The sequence below is a fragment of the Glycine soja genome, chromosome 8 (genome assembly GCF_004193775.1).
Source record: "Glycine soja cultivar W05 chromosome 8, ASM419377v2, whole genome shotgun sequence".
Lineage (NCBI taxonomy): Eukaryota > Viridiplantae > Streptophyta > Magnoliopsida > Fabales > Fabaceae > Glycine > Glycine soja.
In genome coordinates, this window is record NC_041009.1 from 21,298,181 (window position 1) to 21,319,152 (window position 20,972).

Consider the following 20,972-nt stretch of genomic DNA (forward strand, 5'->3'; position numbering starts at 1 on the left):
GCCCGAAACAGTCCTGATCCCCAGGAATTCCACAATGCAAGAGTACTATAGCAGCGCCACAGTAGTTATTTAACAACACCCATGCTTTTTTGAGTTCGATGATGAACTGTTTCATTCCTAGATTAATTTTAACCAAGGGCTAAACTCATTGTCAAGCAAATCTAAATTAGAACAAAAAAATTTGTAACCCGTAATACCTTGCACACAATGGAAGTTCATCTATGTATTTCAACAGAGTCTCGGGTGATAGTGCAGATTTTCCCTCCTAACAACCCATTTATAGTCAACCATTAGAATAATAAAACAAATAGTAATAAGATGACAAGAATTATTTAAAAAGCTTGACAAGAACACCCAGCAGTTTGAAGCTTGGATGAAATACCCATGCCCATAGGGTGAAATGTCTAATGGATCAAACACTAAACCAACCAAAAAAATAAAATTAGACCAACTTGGGCTAAATGACACTACTTGAAATGTTTGAGAATGAAAATATGCACACAAAAAGGATCCTAGTTTGCTGAGAGATGTGTGAATATATATAAATGAGGAAAAAAAAGGATTTATGTCATTTATGTGTACTTTAAGAGAGGTATTATATTTTCTTTTGTTTTCTGAAGACCTAGCTACCTAAGCCACAACGAATGGGTAGTGAAGGATGTGTGAATTGTGGGTCATTTTTTATAATATCCACAAAAAAATTGAAAGTATAAATTTCATCTATACGTTATATGACAAAAATTTATAGGAGAAAAGAAAAAGGTAACAAATATTCTTTAACCTTAGATTTGACTAGCTTGAAATTTGAACCTAAGCTATTCTCCTTCAAGCCTTCTAGGTTCTATCAATGATAAAATTTTCAGGTGTCAATTGAGAAAGGTATAAGAAGGTTAATTTATCAGAAAGAGAGGAAGACGATCATCATAGTACATAGATTTAACAGCAGGTTTTCAACAAACAAAGAATGATCAAGAAACCAGGAAACTTAACAATGATGATTGAAGAAAATCACAAAAACTGGGTTCTGCTTGATAAAATTTGAAAATATTAAGTACTAATGATTGGCTGTGGTGAGACAAACCTATACTTCAACTGTTTAACAAATTTAAAGTGTAGTCCCATACTACCATGCCTGAATCAACAGAAAATAACTAATAATCATAGTTTGGCTTGTGTACAACACAGACACTCCTCAATTCAACCATTCTAATAATCCAATTTTTTCTTTACTTGTCAGCAGATTGTTTTTCCTACTTATCGTTTGCCATGTACGTCTTTCGATTATTTTATTGATCATAGTTTGGCTTTAGTAAAATTTGGACTACACAATAATCCAGTTTTCATTTCCAATAATTATTCTGATATGAACTAATAATTTCCACGAGGCAGAACTTTAACATAATATAATGATAACTTGATATTAAGACATTGCTTCTTGTTTTCATAACTTACCTTATGCAAAGTGGGGGAGTAAAGCGTATAATTGTATCATGTGTTGGCTTGGCAAGGACTCCTCTATACTTTAATTTTTTGCATACCTCATAGCCAGATACAGGGAACAAATTTTTGCTGTTAAACTCCACTCCAATGAACAATCCTCTTCCCCGTACCTCCTTCACGTAGTCTGGATATTGCTGCTGAATCTTAAGCAGCTGACCAGCAAGCTCCTCTCCCATTTGGGCAGATCTGTTCAATAGTAATACATCATTTGCAGATTTTATATATTAATATCTCAGAAAATTCACAGTAGAAAAAATAAATGAACCAAATTAATAAAGCATTTACTGAAACTTGGAAATTTAAAGTTTGAATGGATTCAAGTCAACACAGCTGGAAAAACACTCAATACTAGTAAAAAGCCAAATAAAAAATTTTAGAACATAAATTGATGAACATAAGCTTTGTAACTCAAGTTTTGAAGGGTGGAGGGGGGACTGAGTAGAAAGTTAAAGGGCTTAGAAAGAATTATTGATTCCGTACATTTAAATTTTGTTAGCAAATAAGTACCTCAGGATCTCCAAAACTTGTATTATTTAGTATCTTCAAGGAACATTCAATCTTTTTTGCACGCAGACACAGTTGTAACTCATGTGATTCAAAATAAAATTATAATACCATGTTCTTATGAAGCTTTGTAAACATGGTCTGAAACTAGTAAATGGGGCAAAATTAGAAAATACACAGACTGAAAATACAAATATCAAGCTAGGTCTAAAGAGTTGTGGTTACTTTTTCGGGAAGGGTGAGGAATAGGATCTGAAATAAAAATAAGTACTGTTGGAAGTGCAAATATTCAACATATATGATGAATAGAAGTCCTTAACACAAAACATCCTAATGGGATTTGATCTAAGCTATTGGGATTTATTTGTAAAATTCTCTGAAAAGCACAAGAAGCATGGAGACAAATTCTCAATCATCAATAAACAAATTTATCCCAATATAAGAATAACATTATATTTAATACAGTTATTAACTCCCAGAACCCAGGCCTTAGTTTTGAAGCTTTTATTTCAGATGCTGATGATGCCTGATGAAATGAATAAAATATACTTGTCAAGACTTGGATTGAACTATTCAAGTCTGCATTATAATAAGTATGTATTGGCAATATAAGATTTGGCAATGCATTTGATACCTCTCAACGAGTCTCTCAATTTTTATCACTTCTAGTGAGGCAATTGCAACTGCACTGGCCAGTGGATTTCCACCGAAGGTACTGTGAACAATAACAGAGAAGAAGAAAGCTTCAGCATTATTAGTCTTAGCTTTCATACTTTAATAACATTGAATTGTATTGTACTAAATGAAATTATTGGCTAATTACATAAACAAGAAATGAATGCAAAACAAAAAGCAAAATTTCCAGAGTACACAAAGGATGGAATTTTTTTATAAAAAAATAGCAATTGAAAGTTCTTAAACGAAGAATTCAGTTTAATAAGAAAACCGAGGGCTCTTGAATAGGTTCGTCAGCCTGGAGACCTTCCATCAAATAGGAAATGATTTTACCATCCTTGAAGGATCAAATATTTTCTTTAAGTGCATTGAAATAAAAATAGCTAATTATTTAATGTGCTGGTGATGCTACAGTTCCTGTCCTGAACGTAGGTGCTTACATCCATAATGACTTTGCAATGGAACATTTTTTTTATCAGCAGCAATGGAACGTATAAGAATCCTACCACAATAATAATCCCAATATTCTAATAATATTTATCTTTATTTTCAGATACTTCCTACCATTAGAACTTATGAGCACACATAAGTACAATATGAATGACCAACCAGTGTTTGTAAGTATCATCAGCTACAAATTCCAAAGAATCATTTATGGGAATTTACGGTGCAGTAAATATTCTCATCTCAGTCAATTGTTTCTCTTTTGGAAATATAAATGGTTCTGTTCACAGATAGCTTTTGCAAATGGAGTAGTCTAATTTTGTCCCATGATCCTATCAACTTGAACAGAACTAACATCCCTAACCCAAAATAAAACAAAGGCTTAAATGCAGTTTTGGTCCCCCTATTTTGCTCAATCCGCAATTTTGATCCTTCCATTTTAAAAGAGACATTTGGTCCCCCTGTTTTAAAAAACCTGCAATTTTAGTCCCAATATTTCAAAATAAAGACATTTGGTCCTTTTATTTTAGGAAATTCACAATTTTGATCCTCATATTTTTTTTTTTAAAAAAATTACCAATTTTGGTACAATCTTCAATTTTATTTACGTTTTGTTTCATTTATTTCTTACATTATAATTAATCAAATAATTTTTTGATGATATCTTGAATGAATATGTTAGGTCTAGGATTCAATTACATCAAAATAAAATAAAAACGTAGGCAAAATTGAGAATTTGACTAAAATTATAAATTTTATAAAATAGGCCGGCCAAATGTTTTTATTTTGAAATAGAGGACTAAAGTTGTGAATTTTTTTAAAACAGAGGGACTTAATATTTCTATTTTAAAATAGAGGGACCAAAATTGCATTTAAGCCTAAAACAAACTATATACTATAAGATTCCAGGTTCCAACAGAAAGGAGAGTTTTGTCTCTTCACATGATCTGACAAATAAAAGGCTTTAAGGATGAAAACAGATGTCTGTCATAATCCAGAAGTTTGACAACTACAGACAAGAAAATGCTAAACAAAAGGAGCAGACTAAAATAAATTAAAAATTTATAATAAAATGAAACCTTCCATGCTGTCCCGGTTGTATACAAAGCATCACATCTTTGTTTGCAAGAACTGCACTAACTGGTATAACTCCTCCACCCAATGCTTTCCCTAGTATCTGAGTAAAAAGACAATTAAAACAGTTATGCATGGTGGTATAGAAAGGAGATAGAACCTTAAAAAAGGTGGGGAAAAAAAGAGTTTGCACTTTGCACCAGAGGCAGTAAATTTCTCATCCTACAGACAAATTTGGATACTTTCTTTTTCCTTAGAAACATGAGTATCGTGTTCGGAGAGAAAAACACAGAACATGTGCACTTACAATATAGGACAAAAAATGGTGGGGAGCCTCCAGAACATTGATAATTATTACAGCAGTAGTAAAAGAACTAGCATATTAAATATTACACTCCATGTAACTAAACGAAAATAAATAAAGCTTAATTACACATTTTACTACCCAATTATCTTCATTTTGTGAATTTTACTACTAAGTTTTTTTTTGCACATTTTACCATGTTTTTTTGGTAGCGTGTCCCTAAAAATACAACAACTAACTTTTGAGTATAGTTTCCATAACAAGAATACATACATGAGTATAAAATATAAATTAGTATAAAGTTAGTTACCTTGATATGCATTGGATGACCTATTCTTTCATGTGTATGAGGGATGGCATCATGAAGTATATTTGAAGTCTTCAACCTTTGCCATGTTTTCTGTCCAAAAGTAGAGAATCAGCTATGCATTGTCCACATAATTACATCTATGTACAATGTCAAAACTTCACCTTCCTAAGATAATTTTGAAAAGAATTTCTAAAATTAAATTTCAATACTAATACAAGAGTCACAAGCTAAATGAGATTCACATCTGTGATGCCAAAAAGATTTCAAAACTAACAAACAAATTTGTTTTTTAAATTGAAATGGCTTTTGGGGGGTATTTGCTGACTCGATATTTTCCTCTAAAATAACCCTTTGAAAATGTGTTTTCCACATGTTAAGAGAGATGGACTCATCCTAAATAGGGACCTACAAATTGTCCCATGCAATCTTTGCAAGAGCGTGTGCCTCTCTCTCCATGTGATCCTGTTACTTTAAAAACTCAAATGAGGACTCGAATTTGTCCTTGTCTCCATCATGCAGAATTGTCTTAAAAGACATTTGTCTGGAACCCTTTTTTTAATAACGAGGGTACTGGTGATAACACCTAAACAGTTAATGGTCAATATCTGCTTATTTGTTATTTGAAAATATAAATATAATACAGTATTTTTGTTTTCTTATTTCAATTAAGTGAGACATTTGACAAAATATTGACCACAACCTACTAAGGGAACCAGCATAATCACAAAAATAAAGGGTACCCAAGAATCTAGCTTTATATATATATATATATATATATTCCCTGACACATCTAATTTATTCATTAAAAGCTGATAAGAAAATCATATTACCTTTGTGAAGCAAAGAATATATCTTGAAGGCAAAATCCCATTATAAGCATTCTTCACTCTTTCAATAGTGGGGAATATAATCCTAACAGAAGGATTCTTCAATTCTTCGCTAGCATTCCAGCAGCCCCACTGCCAAGGCATAATAAATTATTGAATTAAATAATAAACATAATTTCAACAAATCATGCATCTTGCAGAAAAGATGTAAAACTTTTCAAGGAAATATAATGTAAGTGCAAAGGCCTTCAAATTTCTTCGGGATCAGACTCTTTTGAATCAAAATGTTGCAATGATTTCTTCCCAACAGAAGATGAAAAATCAGCAAGAAATTTTGAATTGGCAGATGAACCAATAGAAGATGCACGTGATAGACAGAAAAGGTATCAAACAATATATAGTCCAAAAGGAGGAAAAAAGAATGAGGTTAGCTTGTTGATTTTAACCTGTAATGAAGAAAGGTTGCCATTGTACTCAATAATATTCAAAATGGGCACTTACTGTATATAATTTCAGACTTCAATGATTCATGCCATCTGTATTTATTTAGGACCTAGTACAGAAAGTAACAATAACTATTCATAACTGAGTTTTTCAAAAATTAGGGAAGGATAAATCTATTCATTCGCAACCAGTATCAAGAGTGCTACTTAAAGATAACAAAACTAAAACAAGGAATCAAATATAACCTTAATTTCAACAATAAACAAAGTGTGACTATTTTAATCTATTAGAAATAAGTAGCTCAAGGGGGAGGGGGGATTGTAGCAGCCTTATAAGGAGTATTTTGGCCATATTTCTAGCCAATATGAGACATCTTAATATACACCCAAGACTGGACATCCAAAACATCTGAACCGTTAAAGCATAAAAATATTATTAACCTATCTAGATCATTTACAATTTTTCCAACAAGATCTAATATTATTGACAATCATTCTCTCTTTTCCACTTTTTCCTCCTATTCCACCTAATCAAATAATTTTAACAAAATAAATACACATAAAAGGCCACTTAAAAACATAATGATTCTATAAACTACAGCTTCTAATGGGGGCTTAGAAACAATGACTTGCAACTACAATCAGACAGAAACAAAACACTTGGGAAAGGCAACAAAATGAGAACAATAAAGCCAATTGGTTATCAAAGTAAGAGGCTCACAATAAAGCCAACCAAAAAGCAGGCAGTAGTATAGAAATTTCTAAATTTATGCCGAAATTTTTTTTTCTAACACTAGGTTATGTACTAAAAAATATTAAATAAAAAAAAAGGAAGTGGGATAATTGAGGGGATTACAAGAGTAAAACATTACATGAAAATAATGAAGGAGAAAAATGTGGTTAGAAAAAAAATGATTTTTAACAAATAACAATAGGACAATAAATACTTCATTATTTTTCTTCCAATGGATATGAGCTTTTTCCAGACTTTTAACATATGAAAGATGAAAAACTATAACCAAGTTCCCTTCATTGTAAATCAAGCTTAGAGGGCCCTGGAAACTGAGGCAGTATTCGGGGAAATATGTTATGGCAGGGTATTAGAGTAAATACTCTAATACAACGGGATATACATGATGCAATCCTACCCCGCAAGGGCATTGGATAGCTCCAATGGAGCTTGCATCAATACATGTTCCATTAGAGTTGTCAAAATGGGTCATCTAACCCGGCCTAGTGGGCCAATGTGTGAAAATCAGGCCAGGTTGAGCCCGCCCGAATTCTTTTTGGGTTATACATTTCCTAGCCTGGCCTATCGGGTCAGACCAAACTGGCCCACTTTACTTTTTTTATCAAAATTATATCAAATTTAAAAAGTATATATTTATAATACTTCCCCAACATGTCAATGGCCTATTGAAGCAGGCCAAATTGACCTAGTTCTTTTTGGAACTCAATTTTGAGAGAGTCCAGCCAGGCACATCAGCCATCGGACCGGACCAATTTTAGTAGCTCTAGTTGTTACTGTAGTTGGAGACGAATGCTTGGTTTTTGTGGGTAAACTGTTGCTAGAATTTCCTTTGGGATATGACTAATAGTTACAAATGCAAAGAGATTGGAAAGCATAATTCAATGAGTGCTAACTAAAGAGATATGCTTACATATGTTTTTTTATGCTCAGTATCCAATCAGGAATTGGTCCACTTAGAGAATTGTTAGTCAGAAACCTGCATCCATCATGAATATATGTCTCATTATATCAGGAAAAAAATAAGTTGAGAAAAAGCAACCAACATTCTTGAGATCAAATTAATATAAACATTCACATCCTATCGGTTAATCTTCTTGCTGGAAAATGAAAATACACACTTACAAGTAATTTAGATTTCCCAAATCCTGAAATGAATATGGGATTGAACCTGATAACATGTTGGAGCTCAGATCTCTAAAAGAGAAAATAGGAAATTACTATGATGTAGTAATGGCACATGCCACTTCCAAATTCTAACAACAAAATATAATGGAGGTAATTTCAAGTTTCCAATAATTTTTAATTTTTTCCTCTTTTTGCTGGCATTTTGAAACACAATATTGCAGATAATAAGGCATTTTGAAACACAATATTGCAGATAATAATTTGCACAAATGATGCATGCTAAAATTTATATCCACATTCTTGGTAGTTATATTGTCATTATACTGGTATAACTAACCAACAAATCACAATCACCTTAAAGGACATGCCCCCAATGATTACACAAACAAATGAAGAGTGTCCAAAAATAAGTCTTGAAAAATATCTAACAATTGTTGATTACCAGAGGGGCAAAGAAGTGTTAATCACAAAATTAATTGGATTCAAATTATTTCCTAAATCCCGATCTTTATAATGTAGAAATTCCATACTCATAAACTTTATCTAATGAAGAATAGAGGGAGAAAAGGTGCTACCTAACAATATAGGTGCAAAATTAAAATAAACACATACTGTAGAAATGGAGATGATAAAATGATCAAATTATTACAGAGTGACTTCTAAATCCTTAATTGCGTCATGATTCAACTAAAATTAGAATGTGTTTTTGTATACTAAAATTAAATAGATAATAATGAGATTGGCTGACGATATTATTGCTACCAAATGATTACATGGCTGACGATATTATTGCTGGAATTTAACATGAAAGCTAAGATATTCTACTAGCATACCTTAACCACAAGTCAGGTTTCGGGGTATATTATTCTAATCCAAGCTAGGCGAATACATCTGTTATCAATAAATCAGGATCAAATAGTCTCAATGCAGGTGTTTAGAAATTTTACCGTGCTAGAGTTGGATTCAAGATTATCAACTGCACCCATCCTTGTAAACATACGATCAACTACCCTTACAGTTGAGAAACGAGCAGGAACATAGCACCCAACTTGAGCAAGAATAACTATGAGACACACTTGTTGAAGGTAAGTACTCTTTCCACTCTTGGGGGAATGGAATATGGAAAATAAATATCAAATTTGATATTCTTCATTTAAACAGATATCCATCCAAAAAGAAAGTAAGCTTTGCTATAGTTCATAAATAATTCACCTGTATAAACTTTATGTGAGAAAGACCTAATAATTATAATATTGATGCCATGCCAGCTACTTACGACATTGTTTAAAGGAAAATACACCTGACAGGCTTTGTCACATAAGTCAGTCTAGCTTCAGCTTTTATAGTTCGCCAGATTTTTCGAAGTGACAAACTCATTAAGTAAAACCGTTTGGAATCCGTTTTGCTTTTGGTTCATAATTGTGAGATTTACATTTGCACATCACTAGTATGTCTATAATTGTTTCCTTATTCTTGCTAGAAGCATTTGGTCACGATTCATGAATAGGTCGTTTTATAGGCTAGGTAAGCTCTTAAGGAATTTTATTGTCCTCTATCTTCCTTTATTTAACAGTACACCTAAGACATGTAACATAAATTCCTTACATATTGGGGCCCATCACAATCGCCATATTCAAGGCTTCAGTCAGAAATATATTATTGGCCTGCAATGCATAAGATTAATTACTGCCAAAAATAAGTGCCTAATCCTTCTAGGTGAGAAGAGTGTCATCAAGTGGGGGTATGGTATAATGACTATTGGATATACTCATTACTTACAACGAAGTCATTGTGTATGCTCTCCAGGATTGGGTGTCTACCAGAATCAATTGCCAATGGCCCATTCTCTATCAAATAAAAAATACCAATAAAGAAATTTCTTACTGATATACAATTTTTTTTATAGAAATGATCAATTTCCTTACCTGTAAATTCTGGTCTTGTATATCGATCAACAGGCTTAGTTGATATCATATGAGCAAATGAATTTACAATCATATCCAGCAAGCAGTGTCAACACAGAGACATTCTCACGAATGTCATCCATAAGTTCTGTAATTTTTTTCTATTACAATAGATATAAATGCAATAGTTGAAAATATGAGATAGTGCAAGTCCAAGGAACTAAGTAGATAGGACCTTTATCTAGATATCAATTTGTTCCAATTAGTTTTACGTTTTAAACATTTGCTAAAGACAATCCAATCCAATTGAATAACAATAGTTACATGCTAAACTAGATCAATTTAATCATGTAAAGCTCGCATTAAGTAGTTCCATTGAAAATTATTTTAAGATAATGCTAACAGAACATTGTGATAACTCATCCTACTGTAATTTTACCAAAAATAATACATTTTGCGCATGTTTATATGCTTTTACATGCAAACAAAAAATTACTCCACCCTCCCCCAAAAAATAACCATGCATGGACAAGTTCACACTCTAGTTTTACCAAATAAATGCTGAAAAAATATTTAGTTTACAAACAATGACAAAAAAAAAAGAACCAAGTAGAAAAGGGAAGGAGAAGAAAAGAAAATGGTGGATCGAATTTTAGTATTTTCTCTTGCAAATGTTTTTTTATTGAAATTAATGCCAGTTCACACAACCAATATTCCTTTAAATTATGCCAATTCTCTTTCTAAAATACTTATAGCAAACACTAGAGCTAAATCCATAATATAATCCTTCCCAGGAAAATAAGAAGTTAAATATATTGTGAGACTGTTTAGACCATGTTAATTAGTTATATGTTAGGACTGTGTTCTCTTTTTAAAATACTGATACCAAATACTGATACCAAAGTCAACAAGAGTTGTTTAATACATGCACAAATAAACAAAGAGCAAACATGTCAAGCCTGTGAGAGTTTGTACTGGCAAATAGCAGTGCATCAAGTACTACCTTCCAGACAAACCTCTGTTCTTGTATAGCATTCTGCGGCTGCAGATTTATTCCTAGCGTTCAACTGAAAATTCCATTAAAATAAATGAAAAACGGAGACTTTTCAAGAGCCTAAACAAGCATCTGAACAAAGTAACATCTTATAGTGTGGTAACATATATGCAACTGCATTTCATGTGTCGTACTTATAGTCAGAAGCTTGAATAATGTTTTTAAGTTTGAGAATCAAAAAGCATTTTGGGGCCAACCAAAAAAACATATGAAGATACTTTCACCAATGAAAAGTCAAAATGCCTAATCAATGTGACAACTTACAAGTGTCCTTAGCATATAAGCCATCTTATATGATAAAAGAATCTCCATAAACTAGTAAGAGGCAAATGGAATAGAAATGGTTTCTCATGTAAAATAGTGAAAAACTTGTGAATAGCTCTCTTTTCAGACATTTTTTGATTCCACCTATTTAATTTATGAAGAGAGAGATACACACAAACTTTTAAGATGACCTTGTCATGAGAAAATATCACATGAGATAATCCATTCTTGATCAGAGTAATCATTTTCTTCATGGGATAATGGAGTTAGCTTGACCATGATCTCATCAAACTTAATGCACACACAGTAAAGGCATTACGTAAGTAATACATATATATAGTCAACAAGCACAATTTGTCAATTTCAGTTCATGTATATAAATATATTGCAAGGTGAATAGAGTTCATATGTTCATGAAATCCAAATGATCAAACTACTCACAAATGCTAGTTCTAAACTTGAACAACGAATGTTGTTCCCATGTTTTACAACCTAATATAAACCAAAAGAACAGTAGGTTCAGGGAATTTTAAAAGGTCATTCTTATAAATATAGCAACAAAAATCCAATCCTTAACCTGAATGAACTTGCTTGGAAGCTTTCCTTGAATATTCTTCTGTGGTATAACAAAGTGGAATCCCTGCCTGTTTTTATAGGTAAGCTTTAAATTGGGCAACTTAAAATCCTCTCGATAATTGTTTGCAAGATTGTGGATGGCTGTGAAAGTAACACCAAATGCTTTGAGAACACATATATGATATGCTGCATTCCAAGAAAGATTACACTATTGACAGAAAAACAAACTCAAGCAAACGGATTATAAAACCTTCACTAGTTTCACAAAATGCTCTTCGTGAAATATCCAAGAGGCCATCAATTCCAGCCTTAACAGCAAAGCATTGTTAAGTGCAGGCGACAAAAGGAACGCGTGCATGAAGTACATCTTCATCAATAACCTCCCCTATCCTGTAACAAAAATAACTCCTCAAGTCATGACTTGATTGGTCCTCGTGTCTTGGTTGGAATTAAATGCAATTACAAGTATACAACCTATAACTTTTTGCCACTGGGATGTGACCATAGAGTATAAAGATTTTCTATCAAAATATTCTTGATTCAAAAGTAATGTGTGCGTACAATGAATATGATGGAGCAATTTGTATAAGTAAAAAAATATACCACAGCGGAAGCAAATTTAGGTTAATATAAACTGCCACTACCTTTGTGATATGGAAAACAAATAATTGTTGATTACTTGATTACATAATATTCTACTCTGAATATTCTGGTCATTTTTACCCATCATTATAGCTTGAGATTATACAAAGTACTAAATGGATTTACAGGCAACATATTCATCATCTAACATGTAACCATTGCACATACTCATGCAGAAGAAAATATAAGCATACCTTTTCCTAATAAGATCATATTTCTCATTTTCACAAACTGACTTGTAGATATTTGAAAGAAAGAAACTTTTCACGTCCTTTAGAACCTGATATTTTTAGCAGAAGAAAGGATCATTTGTAACCTCTTTTTATTCGATTACTTCAGGAATACCTGCCTGATTCTTGTGTGTGTATGAGAGAGAGGAACCTTAGATAGTAAAGGAAAGGCATCCAAGACAGTCTTAAGGAGGATTACACTAGAAACTAGCACTTCACCTAAGCCACCAAATGATTACATGGCTGACGATATTATTGCTGGAATTTAACATGAAAGCTAAGATATTCTACTAGCATAACTTAACCACAAGTCAGGTTTCGGGGTATATTATTCTAACCCAAGCTAGGTGAATACATCAGTTATCAATAACGGATGGCTACGGAACATGGCAGAAGGCTGAAATTCCACCACATAAACATGCCCTTGCGCCTTATGGTGTCACCATGGCCAAACTTCCTTCACAAATTGCCTACGACAGTTGGCAAAAAATCCACCATGGCAGGGCCATAGCCACTATTTAACAACACTTGATACAGTTTGCAAATATTAAATTTAAAAGCACAAAAGTATGTTAGTTTATATCCAAAAATAAATACAGAGGCAGTGGCAAGGGAAGCCAACCCCAGCACTGCAAACAGCAATATCTCTGCATGACATACTTGAGTACTTACAGGAGAAGCCTCAAAAGATTCTGACAGAACAGAAGTTCTATAAAAGTGAATTCCAGGTACTGAAGTAACAAGATGTCCTGTTGACCTCCAAAGTCATATTTTGTAAGCTGAGTAATCCAGTGAGCCTGACTGGGTGCATCAATAACAAGAGATGCCATAAACCTAGCCAACTGAGCAGTGAAGTCACAGTTTGAACCTTGATGAATGTCAGCATTGCCAATTTTTGGGAAAAGTGATGCAAAATCAACAGAAGTGGCATGAGGGAAATCTTGTCACCATATAGTGTTAGTTACACTGTTCCACTACATAACCATCAAAATTGATCAACAGTTTTGCCATGTTAATGACATACAAACATTGAATCATATAATAGTTGTAAACCTACTATAAGCATGACTTAAGGTACCTATAGAAATGCTAATTTACATAAATATAACCTGATGATACAAATGTTGCTATTATGGGCTTCAAAGTTTATATTAGGGACACTAAGGCAATTGCAGTTGATGTCTTATAGATAACCATTTTACAAGTATAATGCTAAGAGTTACAATGTTTTTATACTGAACTCAAGTATCATATAAGTTAACTTAATCGAGTGAAGTGGCCTCCAAAACTGAATGTTAATAACTAGAAGTTTGGTTCATAGAAAAAACAACTGAACTGATTCTCATAAAAATTAAAAAGAACAATCAAAATTAAACTCATTCACAAATAAATAAAAAATGTAAAATTACCATGCTGTGTCGGGATCCTTTGGCTCACAGAAGGGTCTATTCTTGGAAGAGTTGTGTAGCTGTCCTCCCCATCATTCACTCTAAATCTTATAGAGGCAAAGAAATCTCATTGCCAATCAGAAGCATTGCTTCTTTACAGTTATAAAAGAATAAGTATGCACAGGAGTTAGAAATTTGTGAATTTTATGTCTGCTGTCTTATTAAAAAAAAGAATAAGCGGTATAGCAAAAATGTAATTATTGAAAACCTAAGGGTCTTTCCTTGCTTGATATCGTTCCATCTGCCATTAATGACAAGAAATTAAAAGAAGAAGTTCCATTCTCTCAGTCCAACAATTTTGTAGAGACAACAAAACACAAAGTTTCATAAATATATTTCCAAATAAATACAAGTCAATATAGTGACATTTGTCTCAGTAATGTTCACAATAACCAAAAAATTTCCTATGTCAACTAAGACTTTGTACATTGATTGCTTTGAACTTTAAGAAAATATGCTGCCCATTTCTGGCGAATCGTTGTAATTGTTTCGCTGTCTAACACCGTTCCATCAAGAAACCACTACAAAATATGAAGAATACAAAGGGTGTATTTAATGAAGATGTAAAATGAATGAAAATACTACTAATGGCGTAAGATACACATCAATATCATTCCCTGGCTGCCTTGGACCCGCGATCATCATACAGAGGATAATGTATTTACGCAAAATGCACAACCATGGGGGAAGGTTGTAAATCATCAGTAAAACAGGCCACGAACTGTGGTTGCTGCTTAAGCTACTATAAGGATTCATTCCATCATAAGCAAGAGCAAGCCTTAGGTTCCTTGGCTCATCTCCAAACTCTGGATACAAACGATCAATTGTCTTCCACTGCGACGAATCGGCAGGATGTCGCAGTAATCCATCATATTTTCGGTCATCCGAATGCCATGAAAGGTTTTTTGCATCATGTGCATTAGCAAACAATCGCTTAAACCTTGGTATTATTGGAAGATACCAGCACACCTTGGCAGGATGACAATTTTTTGTTCCTGCATCATCAATTTTTAGGGCATGCATGGATCTTCTTGTACTCCATTCCCACTGGACACAAAATCTTTTTGGCCTCGTAGTGATTTTTCGGCAAAGTGTTTTGTTCAGGAAGCATGTTCTTCAATAAGACCAGCAATTTAGTGAAGCTTTTATCACTCCACCCAAATCTTGCCTTCAAGTTTACCAAAGCTAACACTGCTGACAACCGCGTGAAAGATGTGCACCCCTGATACAATGGCGTGTTGGAATCACGTTCTATTGTATCATACAGAGGTGCATGCGCTTGCTCAAAAGTCTCTTGTCGGCCGATTCCCCATGCCATATCCATTTTGTGTAATTCAGAATGATGCCGTAACATATCAGGTGTGATCGGATTTCATCAACTGACTGTCGTCTACCATTAAGACATTTAACACATGGGCAATAATAATTGCCCCTCAAACTTTCAACATTAAGTTGCGTAAACTGTAGAAATTGTTCCACCCCGTTCTCATACTCATCACTGATGCGTTTTGCTTTCATCCAACTTCGATCCATGTTTCGTCTTTGCTATTCATGACAATGAATAAGTTATATGTGATGCATGCTAAACTCACTTTTTTGCATTGAAGGTGTGGCCCTACCCCATTCAGGAAGACACTTTTTATAGTTGAATCAAACGTACAAGTAAAATCTCTTTCGAGTGATTTGATGAAATTTCGGCAGCATTTCGCATTGGTCTTCAAGTACACAAGATGAAAGCGGTGAATGTGTGAACAATCACCGCGATCAAATATGCACCCGAAGAACAATGTCAAATGCAGTATACCGAAATTTCTTCAAATCATTCAAAAGATAATTTACCTCTATGTATGATTCAACTATAAAAATATGTCATCCCAAACTGTCCAAATGTACAATTCAAGAATCAATACATCGATTAATTCAAACTATCTGTATTAATCGGTATCGAATCTCGAACGGGGAACTAAGGTTCACTCATAATGCAACTAACTAGTAACATGAAACAATACCGATATTTGAACAACGACATGTTACAATCATACCACTTTTTAAAAATAGAGACATACCTCAAAAGATGCTCAGTGTCAACGACAACGAGTGCGGGGATGCAGTTACAGGGAAAACACTAACACAAATGTTGTAATGACGACATATAATCTGTACCATCAATGGGGGAAACTATTAGCTGGATCAATCATACTCAAATAACAATGCATCATGTTTGAGGTTTATAAAATAGTACAACCAGTAAAGAGGTTTATTTTAAGTGAAATAAGGATAATTTAAATATTTGGTCAAATGGAAACAAATTAAGTTTTGGCTAACATCTTAACTTGACCAGAACAGGGAAAAGCATACTCATGTATTCTTTAACATGTTGAGGGCAACAAGCTTCTTTCACATGATAATAATACCATTCCAGAGTTTCTATGTGCCCACTAATTTAATTACATTGAATTAGAGCTAGAATTACACAATAATATTACTTCAATCAGTACAACATCCATTAATCAAGGCTCGATTTTGTAGGTGTATAACAATGCCAATTATGTACAGAAGTCAAGTAATTAAATTCCCTGTACGTAAGGGCATTCATGAGTGACATGAGGCTCGTTTGTTGTTTATTCAGCATCATCAGCTAGGCTGTGTGCCGAAACTCAAAATGAGAAGCCCCAACTTGGAATGAAGTTCTTTGCTTCTGTGAGTATTCTGTTCACAGTTATGGTGTGTAGGAATCTAGAGTGTGATATCTTTTAACTGCTTAAATTACTTTCTTGCATATTGCTCCCATGGTTCCAAATTTTTGTCATGGTTGCAGTTTTGTTGACATTGCTAGAAACACAGCCGATGCAACTGCAATTGCGATCACAGCAAGTTAAAATACATTGAGGTTATGACCACAAATGCAGTTGCAGACCCTTTTTAAAACCATGATTACCCCTGCCCTAGTAGTTATGTACATGGAAAGTCATGTTGACACTTCAATGCAGTGCACTTATATTTGATGCATTAACTATCTGGATGTTTTTATTATGTAAAACTGAAATTATACATGAATGCATCAACATTGAAGGAGAAACTGTGGTGATTTAGGTCCTCAAGTTCAGTTGCTGGCAATGGCCAGTTTGTTTTATATAATCTATACTTTCTAAATGAAATGTTTTTTCTAAACTTTCACCACAGACCTCTGGTAGGAGACGTTAATACTGTAACTTAGACACCTAAGAGTTTTTTATAGTTGGAATTTTGCAGGAGCAGTGTCGTCTTGTTACAACTATGAGTTTTTACAGTTGAAATTTTTGCAGGAGCTATGACTTCTAAGGAAAACTAGAATGGCGTTGTCTAGGAATTTGTCAGATTGACAAAACAAAAATATTGGCAATCGAAATACTTCATGCGTAAGAGAAGAGATTTGTTGGATGAATTTGGTTATGATCTATAGGAGAATTGGACAATTGGAGTAAAAAGTGGAAGATACAAGAGTTATAGATTTAGTTTTTGTGGTAGTAGTCTGAATTCCCCCTTTAAAGTGTGTTGCCAATGTTATTTACTCATTCTTGGCAGTAACAGGGTATCATAATAAAACATGTAATAATTAACAACTCTGAGAAAAATTGCTACATTTCATCTGATACTGACCCAAAATGTGCTGGAGATACTGCTATCATCTGATACGGGCACATAGTGATGTGAATAGGTTAAATTATCTTGGCTTGGTTTCTGATGCTAACCTTCTTTCTGCAGAGTTTTGTGAAGAAAGGTGAAAATTCAGCTGAAAAGGTCTCAGAACTGAGTTTAGAAAAGGGGGAAGAAGTAGCTAAGGTGAGACAGTTGCGGTCTATATCAAATTATGAATGCTGAATAGAAACATGCACCTTTACACTTTTTGTTTATTTTTTCCATTTTTAAATGCCTCCTATGTGTATTGTTCTAGGTTATAATGTTATTTAGGGAACATTTGCTTCTTTAGTTTATGTATTTTGAGAATAATTTTTTGATATATGATATTCTATGGAAAAGCTATGGTCTTTCTTCTTCTGGTTGAAATTATAAAAGCATTTACTCAATAATAGAGAAATAGTTAGTAGATTCACAGTAGAGGATTGGTAACCTGCAACCAAGCTATGAGCAATGAAACTTTCTGTTCCTTCAAAATCTATGAGATTTATTGCATCATTCACTACTATAAACATAGTATGAAATTTTCTTGACCATGCACATTAAACACATTAGTATATTAGCTTTTCAAAATTTTAACAATGAATTTTTTTTTATATTTCATGGCTATTGTCACTACCTGTGGTAGGCTGCACTTTCTTCAACTTTGTGAAAATTGGAATTGCAAAGGAATACTAATATTGGGTGTGCTAGCAAAATCCCAACTCCCACATGTTTACTTGTAGGTTGTTACTAATGAAAATTAAATGTAGGCATCTCATGAATCTCTGGTTTCTGATGCCAAATGGGTATGTGAAAGCCCCAAAGCTGGTGTCTCTTCAATAGCTTCAGGATGGCCTTCCTTTAATGACATCAAAGCACCTCCTCTAACTTATTCTCTATCTGCAGAAGAGAAAGCAACTATGGCAGTGCTGCAATTGCAACACAAAGCATTAGAAGCTTGCCAGAAGTTCTTAGTCGGGGATGCTGGTTCTGACAGTGACGAAGATGACAAAGATGATGAGGATGAAGACGAATTGGTAGATGATTATGATTCTAAAGAATGTGAGGAGTACAAGTTCTTTGAAAAAGTGTTTGCAGAAGATGGTGACTTGAGGAGATATTATGAGAGCAATTATAAGGAAGGGGATTTTCATTGTTTGGTTTGTGGAGGTATAGGGAAGAAAGTATGGAAGAGATTTAAGAATTGTAAGACACTAATTCATCACTCCACTGCCATACTAAGGACAAAAAGGAAGAGAGCTCACAGGGCCTATGCACAGGTCATCTGCAAAGTTGTTGGTTGGGACATTGATCAATTGCCAGCTATTGTATTAAAGGATTTGGATTCCTCCTTCATAGGTTCAAGGAAGCTTTTGGTGAGCAATCCTAATTGATATATCTGTATTTTTAATTGAGTGTATACTTACTAGGCTGAGTTTATGTTTACAGGTTGAACCCAAATGTCCTGCTTAATGCTTTTGAGTTCAAACAAAGTGTATTTGTTGCATATTTTTTATTGCTTTCTGCAAAATTTGGTTTTCTGTCGTTTTAACTTTTAATAAAAGATGTTTATAAACTTGTTGATCCTGGGGAGCATGTAATAGGGTTTAATAAGAATGTTAGCATTTAGCAAGGTTAATTATTTTTATGTATCAGGTTCACCTTTTTAAGGTAGAGAAAAAGAAGCCTGAAAGAAATTATGGGTGCATACTGATGTGAGTAGGTTAAATTATTTTATCATGGCTCTTATGCAGTTATGCTAACTCTCTTTCTGCAGGGTTTTGAGAAAGAAAGTGTGAGTCTAGACGGAAAGGTCTTGGAACCAAGTTCTGAAAATGGAGGAGAAATAGTTAAGGTGAGACAACTATGGTCTATCTCAAATTATGAATGCTGAATAGAAGCATGCACCTTTACTCTTTTTGTTTTTCTCCATTCCTCCTATGCGTATCTTTCTAGGTTATATATTCAGGGTTAGAATGTTATTTGGGGAAAATTTGGAGAAAATTTATGTATTGAGGATAAATTTTTGATAAATGATAATGAACTAATCTATGTAAATCTTTTTATTCTTCTGGTTGAAATTACAAAAGCTTTTATGTAATAGTAGAGAAAGTTACCAAGATTCACAGGTGTGGATGGTACCCTGTGGCACAGCTACGAGAATGTAATTTTTGGTGCTCCTTCAAAAGCTGAGGTTTATTTCACCATTCACTGCTATAATGTGAAATTGTCTTGAACTTGCACATTAAACACATTACTAGATCAAATACAAAGAGCTAGCTTTTAAGGGATAGCATTTTAAATATAAAAGATGGAAGTTATACCTAATTATTGGCTAACATAGCTAGCTGTGGTAGGCTACACTTTCTTCAAATTTGTGAAAATTGGAATAGTAATATTGTCTGCTAGCAAATCCCAACTCCCATATATGTTTACTTCTTGTTGGTTGTTACTAATGAAAATTGAATGTAGGAATCTCATGAATCTCTGGTTTCTGGTGCTGAGTGGGAAAGTGAAAGCCCCAAGGCTGGTTTTTCTTCTACAACTTCAGGATGGCCTTCCTTTGATGACATCAAATCATCTTCTCTCAATTATTCTCTATCAGTAGAAGAGAAAGCAACTGTGGCAGTGCTGCAATTGCAGCACAGAGCATTAGAAGCTTGCCAGAAGTTCTTAGTTGGGGATGTTGGTTCTGACAGTGACGAAGATGATGAGGAGGCAGAGGATGATGAGCTGCTAGATAATGATTCTAAAGAATCTGAGGAGTATAAGTTCTTTGAAAAAGTGTTTGCAGAAGATGGTGACCTTAGGAGATATTATGAGAACAATCACAAGGAAGAAGATTTTTATTGTTTGGTTTGTGGGGGTATTGGGAAGAAGGTATGGAAGAGGTTTAAGGATTGTATTGGACTAATTCAGCACTCCACTGCCATACTAAGGACAAGAAGGAAGTGAGCTCACAGGGCCTATGCACAAGTCATCTGCAAAGTTGTAGGTTGGGATATCGATCAAATGCCAACTATTATGTTAAAGGATTTGGATTCCTCATTGGCTGGTTCAAGGAAGCTTTTCATGAGCAATCCTAACTGATATATATGTATTCTCTATTTCATGTCTACAAAAGCATTGTTATATGCTTACTAGGCTGAGTTTATTTTTACAGGTTGAGCCCAAAAATCCTGCTATGGGTTGTACTGATGATACAAATTCAAATGTAAGTCATATATGAGATGTTTA

At 33.8% G+C, this 20,972-nt stretch overlaps 1 protein-coding gene across 2 annotated transcripts; it reads left to right on the top strand.

Moving 5' to 3' along the window:
* The first annotated feature begins 17,756 nt into the window (after positions 1 to 17,756).
* LOC114424530 lies at positions 17,757 to 20,807 on the top strand. 2 transcript variants are annotated; one of them, XM_028391388.1, is made up of 4 exons: positions 17,757 to 17,897; positions 18,642 to 19,111; positions 19,513 to 19,590; positions 20,208 to 20,807. In XM_028391388.1, exons 2-4 carry the CDS (start codon positions 18,656 to 18,658, stop codon positions 20,688 to 20,690), a joined length of 1,017 nt encoding a protein of 338 aa, XP_028247189.1. In that variant the 5' UTR covers positions 17,757 to 17,897; positions 18,642 to 18,655; the 3' UTR covers positions 20,691 to 20,807. The 2 variants fall into 2 exon arrangements, 1 of the variants encoding a protein (XP_028247189.1); XR_003669004.1 differs by lacking the exons at positions 18,642 to 19,111; positions 19,513 to 19,590; positions 20,208 to 20,807 and adding an exon at positions 18,506 to 18,615.
* Positions 20,808 to 20,972: the final 165 nt, after the last annotated feature.